General features: G+C 37.9%; 1 protein-coding gene across 1 annotated transcript; it reads left to right on the top strand.

Annotated features, from left to right (window-relative positions):
- The first annotated feature begins 862 nt into the window (after window positions 1-862).
- On the top strand, window positions 863-1,831 carry LOC129553570 (olfactory receptor 5P1-like). The gene has a single exon (XM_055422386.2). It carries the CDS (start codon window positions 899-901, stop codon window positions 1,829-1,831), a length of 933 nt encoding a protein of 310 aa, XP_055278361.2. The 5' UTR covers window positions 863-898.
- The last annotated feature ends 10,899 nt before the right edge of the window (window positions 1,832-12,730 follow it).

Here is a 12,730-nt window from a genome sequence, read left to right as displayed (position 1 = left end):
CTTGCCACCACCCCACCCGCCCAGGGTTAACTGACCTATGAGAGACCGCCACTCCAAATCTTGCCTAAAGTTATATAAGTTGCCTCTTGCCTTTGTTCAGCGCGGACTTCCCGACCTCGCTCTGTTAGGCCCGGGAATCTTGCCCGGGGGCACCTAGCCATTAAAGCCTGTTACATTATCTATTTGGCCTCTGGGTTCTTTTATTTAACATCATTGGGCCGTTTTGACCTTACAGTAAATAGATGAATAAAATAAAGAGGAAAAATGAACAGTCTAAACTAAAGCAGGGACACTAGCAGTGGAAGTAAAGAGATGGATAAATAAATGGTGAGCAAACTTGTAGATAGAATCATTGGGATTTTATTAGATGGGGTACAATGTGAGGAAAAAGATGAGGACCACTCGCATATTTCAGACACAAGAGATTGTGTGGATTGTGGTATCATTCCACAGACACAGAACACAGGAGGAGTGGTCCAAGGAAGGGATGAGTTTGGTCTGGAGGAGGCTGAGTTCGGGTACTTCTTGGATCCTCAACTGGAGACTTCCAAACAATTTTTGAAACTATGCATGTGGATAATAGAATAGAGTTCTAAGATTCAGAGCTAAAGAGGTGTTTTAAAATAAACGGTGGATAAATAAAAGAATAAAATTGAGACTGCCAGAGAGTGAGGTTGAATCATTCTTTCTTATGCAAAAAGGAAAGAAACAAAAAATCAAAACATCATCTACAACATCATAGTTACAGACCGGGCAGAGGAAGTAACCAATATGAATGGCTCCAAGGAATAACCAAAGAAATTCAGGAACAGCTAAAGAAAACTGGAAATGTGTAGGAAGAAAGCATAAAACAAGTGAACATTCACATTTCCTTCAACAGGAACAATTTCCAGAGGATATGGAGGTTGGAAACCACACCAGTGTGACAGAGTTCATCCTTTTAGGGTTAACAGAAGATCCTACACTTTGTGTCATCTTCTTCGTGGTGTTTCTAGGCATTTATGTCATCACCTTAATAAGTAATATTAGCATAATCACTTTAATAAGAAGCTGTTCCCACCTTCATACTCCCATGTACTTCTTCCTCAGTCACTTGGCTTTTGTAGACATTGGGTTTTCCACATGTATCACACCTATGATGATTATAGGACTTCTGAAACATAGGCTGGCCCTCCCAGTTGCTGGCTGTGAAGCCCAGCTCTGTTCTGGGGTCACATTTGGGACAGCTGAGAGCTTCCTGCTGGCTGCCATGGCCTATGACCGCTATGTGGCCATCTGCTTGCCCCTGCTCTACTCCACCCACATGTCCCCCAGAGTCTGTGCTCTCTTGGTTGGGGTATCCTACCTGGGTGTGTGTGTGAACTCTTGGACATTTGCTAGTTGCTTACTGACTCTGTCTTTCTGCGGGCCAAATCAGGTAGACCACTTTTTCTGTGATTTCTCCCCTCTGTTGAAACTTTCCTGCTCAGATGTCTCCACTATTGAAATGATCCCTTCCATCTCCTCTGGCTCCATCCTTGTGACCACAGTGTCTGTCATAGCTCTCTCTTACATCTGCATCCTCAACACCATCCTGCGGATGCGCTCCACTGAAGGGAGACACAAGGCCTTCTCCACCTGCACCTCTCACCTCACCGCAGTCACTCTCTATTATGGAATGATTACCTTCATTTATGTGATGCCCAAATCCAGCTACTCAACTGAGCAGAACAGAGTGCTGTCTGTGTTCTACACAGTGCTGATCCCCATGTTGAACCCCCTCATCTACAATCTGAGGAACAGAGATGTAAAGGAGGCCCTGAGAAAGGCAATGGTCAGAATACATTCTTAGGATCCATTCTTAACATTTCAGATGACCTATAAACTTTTGTTTACCGGTAGCATACCAATTGTGAAAACACAATACTTCTTTAAAATTTTATTGAAGCATAGTTGATTTATAATGTGTTAATTTCTAATGTGCAGCAGAGAGACTCATATATATTCTTTCTCATATTCCTTTCCATTATGGTTTATCACAGGATATTGAATATAGTTCCCTGGGCTATACAGTAGGACCTTGTTGTTTATCGGTCCTGTTTTTACTAGTTTGCATCTGCTTGCTAATCCCAAACTCCCAATCCTTCCCTCTCCCACTCCCCATCCCCTTGGTAAGCACAGGTCTGTTCTCTCTATGCCTATGAGTCTATTTTTGTTTAATAAATATATTAATTTATGTCATATTTTAGATTCCATACATAACTGATATATTTGGTATGTATATACTACATCATTATCTATTCATCTGTCAATGGACATTTAGATTGTTGTCTTGGCTGTTGTAAATAGTGCTGCTATGAACATGCTGCTGCTGCTGCTAAGTCACTTCAGTCGTGTCCGACTCTGTGTGACCCCATAGACGGCAGCCCATCAGGCTCCCCCGTCCCTGGGATTCTCCAGGCAAGAACACTGGAATGGGTTGCCATTTCCTTCTCCAATGTGTGAAAGTGAAAAGGGAAAGTGAAGTCGCTCAGTCATGTCTGACTCATAGCGACCCCATGGACTGCAGCCTACCAGGCTCCTCCATCCATGGGATTTTCTAGGCAAGAGTACTGGAGTGGCTTGCCATTAGGGGTGCATTATTTTAATGCATTATAGTTTTGTCTGGGTATATTCCCAGGAGTGGTGTTGCTGCATTATATGGCAACCTCCATACTGAGGAGGTTTTCAGAGGAACTTCCATCTCATAATGGCTGTATGGAAAATATTATCATTTCTAACTCTCAATTTTATATACTTATAAACAAACTGGGAGACACCTTAAAATCAGTAAAGTGATAGTAATAATTATTACTATTATGTATTAACACCTATAGCTACCTTGGACTTTTTCCTTATCTCTCAAACAAAAATTTGTACTTACAAACATGCCAGGCCCTATTTTAAGCACACTGGGATACTAACTGGTTGACTTCTCATAAAAATCCTATGAAGTAGTACTATTATTTCTATTTTAAAAATGAATCATCTGGGACACAGAGACGTCACATAGATTGCTCAAAATCATGCAGCTAGGAAGTTGTGGGACCACTGTCTGAATCTGGAAAACCTGGCTACAAAACCACTATGTTTCTCCATTTAATTTTCATAGTAACCCCATGATGCCGATGTTATAAATTTACCTCAATTTACAGATGAGAATATCGAATGCTAAAAAGTACCAATAGTTTCTCTGGAGAGATATGAACTCAATTGTTCTAAATCTAGCAGCATCAAGTTCTCTGTGACTCATAGAGTAGGTCAAGGGCATGGAATCAATAAGTCCAAAGACTTCAGCACTGTTATTGATCTAAAGGATCTGAGCAGGATCAGCAAGCCTAACCTGCTCCTTTGCTTCGGTCTTCTGAACAAGCTCTACCCCCAAGAAGATCTAGATTGTGAAGACTACAAAATAAGAAGAATGTGAAGACTGTATTGATCTCTATCTACCTATACAAAACAAGGTCTGGACACCACAATCACATGATATGACTGGAAGTCCATCCCTATTTAAACACATTAAAAGCAAACACTTTCATTTCACACAATGTAGTCTTCCTTATATATAGGAATTTTAAAGGGTATCTTTAATTCTAAGTATTGCAATTAATATGTAAACAACAATCATAGTTCCATAGTCTAGATTTATAGAGAGATTAGAATCTAATCAAAAGCTAGAAATATTGTCAAAGATTGTACTAATGTTATTTCTTACATAACAATGCAACCTTATAAACATCATCACTGGAAAGGGTGAGGAGAGGTTTTTCTTTAATATAGGAACTCTCAACAGAAGCAAATATGAGGCAACTCTTTAAAGCAACTGAAAGCAACACTTAGATCTTAAGTCCTTGTCTCAGCGTAATAGAGTGAGAGAAGTGAGGCCTGGAAAACATAATTGAAAAATTAACAAAATATAAAATATTGATAACATACTGCTATATATTATCTATATAAAACAAATATTAAAGGCCACAGAGAGCATTTAAAACACATGATATTATTAAATAATGGGTAATGGAACCCATTATTCTCCACTCACAGCACACCTTACAAAAATGTGTAGTGTTTTTGCCTTCCATACCACCAATTGGAAAATAATATATAGTCTAAATATCCAGATATGAACTTGATGCTCTGTTCTTTCATTCAGTTGTGACCTAACTGCCTGGAGTTAGTGTCAGACTTCACAGATTTAAGGCTCAATTCCACAATTCTGCCCTCACTTCAGACTCCAACTGAAAGCAATGGGTCTCCAGGGTATCCACACTTCTGGCCAACTTGGCTACAAAGTCAGGGAGTCCCACAACCCTCCTACAGGTTTGATCATTTGCTGGGATGGTTTACAAAACTCTTGAACACAGTTGCTTACATTTTTCCAGTGTATCCTAAAAGATATTATAAAGGAATAATAATGTCTTTATTAAGGTAATTAAAACTTAACTGCCAGATGGAGAGACATGATGCACTGGGTCTGAAAGAGTCCTGAGAGCAGGAGCTTCCATCACCAAGAAGTTGGAGTATATAACCCTTCCAGCAAGTGGATCTGTTCACCAACTTAAAAGCTTTCTACCAGATAGTTTAGTATTTTATGGAGGCTATGTAATCAATCTCCAGCCTCTCCATTCTCACTGAAGAAATGGGTGTGGATGTAAAGGTCCAAGCTTCTCATCATGATTTGATATGATGACCAGCCCTCATCCAGAAGCTATATAGAATCCCACCAAGGGGGATTCCAATCAAAGACACCCATGCAGAAATTCAAAGGGGTTTAGCAGCCCTGTGTCAGGAACCAGGTTAAAGAACAAATATTTGAACGAAAGATGCTTCTAGCACCACTGTCATTCAGAAAATTACAGGAGTTTCAAGCCCAATGTTAGGATCTGGGGGCAGAGACCAAAGGTTTATTTATATTATGTCACAGTTCACCCATGGTTTGTGGCTATGGACCCTTCACAACAAATGACCATAAAATAATGAAATACAATTCAGTTCAGTTGCTCAGTCATGTCCAACTCTTTGTGACCCCAAGGAGTGCAGCACACCAGGCTTCCTAGTCCATCACCATCTCTCAGAGCCTGTTCAAACTAATGTGCATCGAGTCAGTGATGCCATCCAACCATCTCATTCTCTGTCATCCCCTTCTCCTCCAGCCTTCAAACTTTACCAGCATCAGGGTCTTTTCCAATGAGTCAGTTCTTTGCATCAAGTGGCCAAAGCATTGGAGCTTCAGCTTCAGCACCAGTCCTTCGAATGAATATTCAGGACTGATTTCCTTTAGGATTGACCAGTTAGATCTCCTTGCAGTCCAAGGGACTCTCAAGAGTCTTCTCCAACATAACAGCTCAAAAGCATCAGTTCTTCAACCTCAGCTTTCTTTATGGTCCAAATTTCACATCCATATATGACTACTGGAAAAATCAAAGCTTTGTCTAGATGGATCTTTGTTGGCAAACTAATATCTCTGCTTTTTAATATGCTGTCTAGGTTGGTCATAGCTTTCCTTCCAAGAGGCAAACATCTTTTAATTTCATGGCTGCAGTCACCACCTGCCATGATTTTGGAGCCCCCAGAATTAAAGTCTCTCATTGTTTCCATTCTTTCCCCATCTATTTGCCATGAAGTGATGGGACCAAATGCCAAGATCTTAGTTTTTTCAAGGTTGAGTTTTAAGTCAAATTTTTCACTCTCCTCTTTCACTTTCATGAAGTTCATTTAGTTCCTCTTCACTTTCTGCCATAAGGGTGGTATTTGTGGAGTGGCCACAGGACTGGAATTTCTCCTGGCAATCTTGATTTCAGCTTGTGCTTCATCCAGCCTGGCATTTCACATGATGTACTCTGCATATAATTTAAATAATCAGGGTGACAATATACAGTCTTGATGTATTCCTTTCCCAATTTGGACCAGTCCATTGTTCTATGTCTGGTTCTAACTGTTTCTTCTTGACCTGCATACAGATTTCTCAGGAGGCACTTCAGGTGGTCTGGTATTGCCATCTCTTTAAGAATGTTCCACAGTTTGTTGTGATCCACACAGTCAAAGCCTTTGGCATAGTCAATAAAGCAGAGGTAGATGTTTCTCTGAACGCTCTTGCTTTTTCGATGATCCAACAGATGTTGGCAATTTGATCTCCAGTTCCTCTACCTTTTCTAAATCCAACATGAACATCTGGAAGTTCATGGTTCATGTACTGTTGAAGCCTTACTTGGAGAATTTTGAGCATTACTTTGCCAGCATGTGAAATGAGTGCAATTGTGCAGTAGTTGGAACATTCTTTGGCATTGCCTTTCTTAGGGATTGGAATGAAAAGTGACCTTTTCCAGTCCTGTGGCCACTCCACAATACCCAAGATTGAAAATAAACTGACCATCAACAGAGAAGTAGTGCTAAGAAGAACTTGAAATTGATTCTTAACAGTCAAAAGGGAAGTAAATTAAAATAAAAGACTTAACGCTATGTACATATTAGAATAGCTTATCTTTTTCAAGTGACAATATCAATCCTGGTAAGGACGCAGAGTAAATAGAACTGAAATACAAAGCAGGTAGGAATGCGAAACGGTACAGCCATTTTGAAAAAAACAAGTTTTGCAGTATCTTAAAAACATTCACTAACCATAACACCCAGCAATTACAATCCTAAGATTTTGTCAAAGAGAAATGAAAACACATGTCCACACAGAGACTATATGGAGATATTTCAGAAGCTTTAGTCATAATTGCCAAAAAACAGAAAATCCTCAAATATGCATCACCAACTAAACAGGTATAGGTGCTACTTTCATGTAGTGAATATGTTTGAGAGGATTATAACACAATCCAGACTATCTATAACCTGTCATTCACAATATTCATAACATCATTCAAAACTGCTAAGAAATTTAAAAAAAAAAAGATGGGAAAGGGGAACTATATGGCCTATACTCAAGATAAAGAGTTGGAAACCAACCTCAAGGAAGACTGAGAACAAAAATATAAGCTTTCATCTCAGGAAGCTTATAAAGGAACAACAATAAATAAGAAAAAAGCATATGGAATTCCCTGGTGGTTCAGTGGTGAGGACCTGTGCTCCCACTACAGGGGACACAGTTTCAATCTCTGGTGGTGGAAGTAAGATCCACAAGCCACACAGCATGAGCAAAAAATATATGTATATATATGAGTAATGAACAAATATAAATCAAAGAAAAAGAAAAATGTTCCATAGAGAAAATAAATTTGCAATTTCATTGAAAAACCCATAGGAGTATTAATCAAGGAAAAGCCAAAAATATTATCTAAATAACACATGCAAAAAGGGGCATAATCACACATTCTATATATATTAAGATGGTTAAAAACAGATATTATGCACAGTTTATATCAATAGATTTAGTAAATAATAAGAAGTAAATATTTTCTAGATAAACACAATGAGAAAAAGACTGAAAAAGAAAAACAAATATGTCTTTCTTCAGGTTGGGAGGACGGACATAGAATAATCTAGCAATAAACTTAGTAGGAAACATTGTTTCTTCAACTTTTATGCAGCAATTTTAACAATGTCATAATGATCTAATTTTTCAGTAATCAACAATATACCCAAACCTGAAATGCTCTTCCTACCTAATGCAAGAGGCACTCAATCGCTAAATTGCCAGTATTTCATGATAGCATTCAACTTCACATTAGTCCCTCCTCTTACTCTCACCACAGAATCAGGAACCTGTTCAGAACTGAACTCCACAACACTTAATCCTCCTCGTTATCCTTCATTAAGAATCCAAATCTTTCAAAAGGCATGTGCTTTCTGTCAACTGTCAGGAGACATGTGGTAGTTACTTAGAGAATCCTCCCTTTCTACACTGACCCAGTAAACTTAATTTTGTTGGACTATACATTTATTTCTAGTGAACTTTGACTGGCTAAGATCAAACACAGTAATTCCACATGTTTAGATTTAACTTGTGGAACAAAAATGAAAATTAGTGAAATTTAGGATAGGAATATGATAGGCTTCATAAGGAAACTATGGATAAATGAAAGTAATTGAAATCAAGAAAGTAGAAGAAGTTTGAAGTCAAGTTGTCAGTTGAAATATTCAAATGATTAGAAGTCGTCTTCGCTCATGACAAAGATAGAGATGGAAAAGAAAATGATCATGCAGGTGCTAAAGTCCTCAGGGTATGAGGAAAACAAGGAGATCAATGACAGACTGGAGGTCATAGCTGGAATGTCATGACTCTCAAAGGAAGAAATAGTTGGGATTAAGGATAAAATAGAACAATTTGCAAAAGGTAACAGGGCTCCTCCCAAATCTGGCAAGTGTGACCTATTACAGTCAACACTTCTAGGCACTTTGTTCCATTTGTCACATATTTGAGACACAATAACTTCAGGTAACTTTTCCAGATAATTATATGCTATCCCTTTTTGAAATCTCATGAATAGGCTATAAAATATGAATTATTTACCCCATTTTACAAATCATAAAATTGAGTCTCAAAGAAGTAAAACAATTTTGAAGAATTCATACACCTCAGTCACACTGAAGCCCAGGATTGTGTGTGCTCAGTTGCTCAGTCATGTTGGACATTTTGTGACCCCATGGACTGTAGCCCTCCAGACAATAATACTGCAGAGGGTTGCCATGCCCTCCTCCAGGGGATCTTCCCAACCCAGGGATCAAACCCAGGTCTTCTGCATTGCAGGCGGATTCTTTATTATCTGAGGAACCAAGGAAGCCCAGGACTCCTGGACACAAAAGCCACACCTAGCATTTCTCAAGCTATTTAAATAAATGATCAATTTTTACCAAGCGTCCATAAGTCAGTACTTTTTAGGAAAACAGTAAAATGAGGAGATTGAAAAAAAATAAAAAATAAAACACAAAAGTATAAACCCATATTAAAAATTACTGAAGCCAGCACCCTTAAAATTACTTTCTAAAATTTCTATAAAGAACATAAATGCTTCCCCACAACTCCTATTCTTATTGGGTCCTGGACTGACAATAAGTAGTTTGCCAACCAGCACCAGCCCAAGGACTATAAATACACTTTGAGTAATAGTGGACTGTGCTTTGTTCTGCTTACTTTCTTCTTACTTACTCATGTTACTCCAGGACTTTCCCCACTACCTGATGTTCTCAACTAAAGAAATTTTTTGCCTACAGAGAGGAAATTAGAGCCCTGATAGCATTGACTCTGGTCCCCATCTCCCACCAAATTTCTATTTCAAACTTGGTTTTCTCTCCAAGTTTCTGAACAAAGCTTCCATCAGGATCCTCAGATACACCTTTTGTTAGGAACTGGACCTTCCACTTATGCCACCTTAATGAGATACCTGGCTCCATGAGTTATTTCTGGAGAACAATCCCAGGAATTTATCTCAAAGGGACAAGCAACAACAGTCCTAGGGGATTCTATTAGAGCCTTCCTTTCTCTCCCAACACACAAAAAAGACACTCATCCTCACAGAATGTATGTAAGTAACTGTGTTCCTTAATGGAGGAGAGCATTCAATGGTTAACATTGTCAGATATTCAGTGCACAACTACTATACAAGTAAGTGGAAAACATCTGCTTCATAAAGTTCTCTTTGGAATTCAGCATCAGCAATTCTGGCTCCAAGAGGTGAGTGCAGTAATCATGGCTTTTATTTAAATAATTTAAATTTTCACTTGTTCTATGAGAAATTAAAAATAAAAGAAACTCAACAACTTTGTTTTGTGATCCCTGTGGAAACTGGCCTCAGCAAGATTTGCACTGTAGGGAACAGAGACACAGACATAGAGAACAGACTTGTGGACACAGCTGAGTAGAAGAGGGTCGGACAGATCGAGAGAGCAGCATCGAAACATACACACTACCACATGTAAATCAGAAAGCGGGTGGAAAGGTGCTGCATAACCCAGAGAGCTCAGCTCAGTGCTCTGTGACAACCTAGAGGAGTGGAATGCAGTGGGGAGTGGGAGGGACGTTCAAGAGGGAGGGAACATATGTACATTTACTGTTGATTCATGCTGTTGTATGGCAGAAACACAACATTGTAAAGCACCTATCCATCAATTTTTAAAAAAAAAATTTTAAGAGAAAAAAAAATATTTGCACTGCAGAATGGTCTTTCTGGACACCCAAAGCAGACTTCCATGAGAACCCAGAGTGCAGTGTGGAGGGTCTTCACAGTCAAAGCCACTGCTAAGTTTATGTAAATGCAGTTATGAAAAGGAAATAAGAAGAAAATGACTTGATAGGTTTATGAGGCTCTTAGCCCTGTCCTCCCTGATCACTATCAAACGTAACCCATTCATTGAGGGAAACTATTGGGAAGAGTTAGAATACCTGAGCAAAATAGGGAAGCATAAATGGGATGCCACAGAGCTCTAGAAAGACCCATAGGTAGTCAGTGGAGAGGAAGGAAAAGGCAAAAATCAGCTGTTAGATTATGTATATAACTACAAATGACATGGTCCAGAACTAAGAAGGCATCAGATACCATGCTTCCTGACTTCTTTTAGATCTGTGAAAATTTTTCTGACATGTGTTGAAAGAAAATGTATACTTCTTATAAAAATTTTAAATAATTGAAAATCTATCCACTCTTCATTTTTACTTGATGAAAATAGTTACTTAGCTCTAATGTATGGCCAAACACCTTTAAAGGTTTTGCAGATGGATATCATTTTTTTTTTATCTCACAACAAAGTTGCTTTATGGGGACAATTATTCCCATTTTACAAAAAACAAAAACAAAATAATGAGAGTCAGAGAGATTTAAGTGTCATGTGGAAGTGACAACAGTTGGACACTGGAAGGATCTGAGTTTTTCATCTCCAGTCTCCATGACGGCTGTCAGCACAGACTGAAGCTCACACTGTGTGCACAGTGAATGCAGAGTTGGTCTCCTTGAACTCTGCTTGAATCAGAAGGCAAAGAGCACACATGCTCAGCATTTGGCTCAGTCCTCAGATGAGAATATGTTCAGAGGCTGAGAGCAGAACCATGAGGGATCTGGAAAGTACGCAATGGGAAGAATGGAGGCAGAGATTCTATGAGTGCTAATTTTGGGAAATGAAGGTAGTAGAGGTTTTCTGACTGTATTCAAATATTTCGGTGTTTTGGTACTGAATAGAAATGGTTTGTGCCATTAAACTCATAGAGGATAGAGTGATAAAACTAAAAACAGATTTTTCATGATAGAGCTTACACCCCTGGCAGAAAGTTTGCCTGTCACTATACTAATTTAAAAGTATTTAGTAAAGATCAATCAGAAGACATTATTTAATGAGCTGTAGGTTGCTCAACTATTAGTTCATTACACCTCACAGTTCATTCTGTCAAAGAACTAAGACCCACCATTGGAAGTACTAAATACTCTTCTATTCTAAAGCAAGAAATTTTAAAGAATTTTGAAGACATCTGTATTAATATTTGTCATTTTTGCTAAATGTTTCATGCTTTAAGAATTAAAATAATATCGTAAGCAGAATATTGTCTCTTTACGAAAATTAGAAACAATAACACTGAATAGAAAATGTTAATGTTACATGACTCTAAAGCACAGTTGACAGGAAGATATAAGGGGATGCATTTTGAAAAGTTATTAGAGACAGAATATGAAGCCCCATGAACACCACACTTCAGAGTGTGGTATATTCTATCCAGCATTTCAATTATGAAGATTATTGAGGAAATTGGGACATACTTGATTGTTAAAATTAAGTGAATATGCAAATTACAAAATGTAATATACAACATGATTACAAATATGTCAATGTGTGCCTGCATGCATGCTCAGTCATGTTTAACCTTTTGCAATACCATGGACTGTTGCCCGCCATGCTCCTCTGTCAATCAGATTCCCCAGGCAAGAATACTCAAGTGGGTTGCCATTTCTTTCTCCAGGGGATCTTCCTGACTCAGGCATCAAACCTGTGTCTCTCAAATCTCCTGCATTGGCAGGTGGATTCTTTACCAATGAGCCACCTCAGAAGTCCCAAATATGTCAATACTATTAACATATGCCTCATAATTAAAATAAATCAATATGGATTTTGATGATTGTTAAAGTTGAATAGTAGGTAAAATTCTCTTTTGTTTTTAACTGTATGTGAACACTTAAAAGAAAATGAAGGTAAAAAGAATTTGTAGATCTTCAGAATTTAACTACAAGAATTGAGATTTAGCTGAAATTAACGGAAAGAAAGGTGTACATAAGTTTTCAAATCTCTAGAGTAAATCTCAGATTAACTTATTTTATTTTATAATATTTGCGGAAACATTTTAAAATTATTTCTATGCTTCTCATTCAATAAGTATAACGTTCTTTTAATATTTTCACTGAATCTTTAATATGGCCCAAAATATTACATTGTACTATAGTAATTTTTGTTTATTCATAATTTACCATTAATTCTACTTTCTCAGGACTGTCTCAAAACAGAAGAACTTTGCCTTGTCACAACATAATGGCAAAACATGGAGACAGTACTAAACTCTTTAGTGAAACTACAGCCAAGAAGTAAACAAAACAATGAAGATAGTTTAACATGCTGATTTAGTATTTTCATTACTGTAAATCACAGAGATACTCAATGGAGAATACAGAATATACTTTTGAATTATGCCTTAAATAAATAGGAATGTGTCATATTTTATAATATTTAGCCTTGCTATTACTTTATCCAACATGTGGGGTTACAATAGTTCTGATAGTTAAAAGTTAAGAAC

The sequence above is a fragment of the Moschus berezovskii genome, chromosome 14 (genome assembly GCF_049115385.1).
Source record: "Moschus berezovskii isolate FMDL1 chromosome 14, NW_MosBer_1.0, whole genome shotgun sequence".
Taxonomy (NCBI): Eukaryota; Metazoa; Chordata; class Mammalia; order Artiodactyla; family Moschidae; genus Moschus; species Moschus berezovskii.
Note: the sequence above shows the minus strand (reverse complement) of the source record. Positions and strands in the feature narration are given on the sequence as shown.

Coding starts and splice junctions, on each gene's coding strand:
- LOC129553570 (XM_055422386.2), top strand. CDS start 899: ATGGAGGTTGGAAACCACACCAGTGTGACAGAGTTCATCCTTTTAGGG.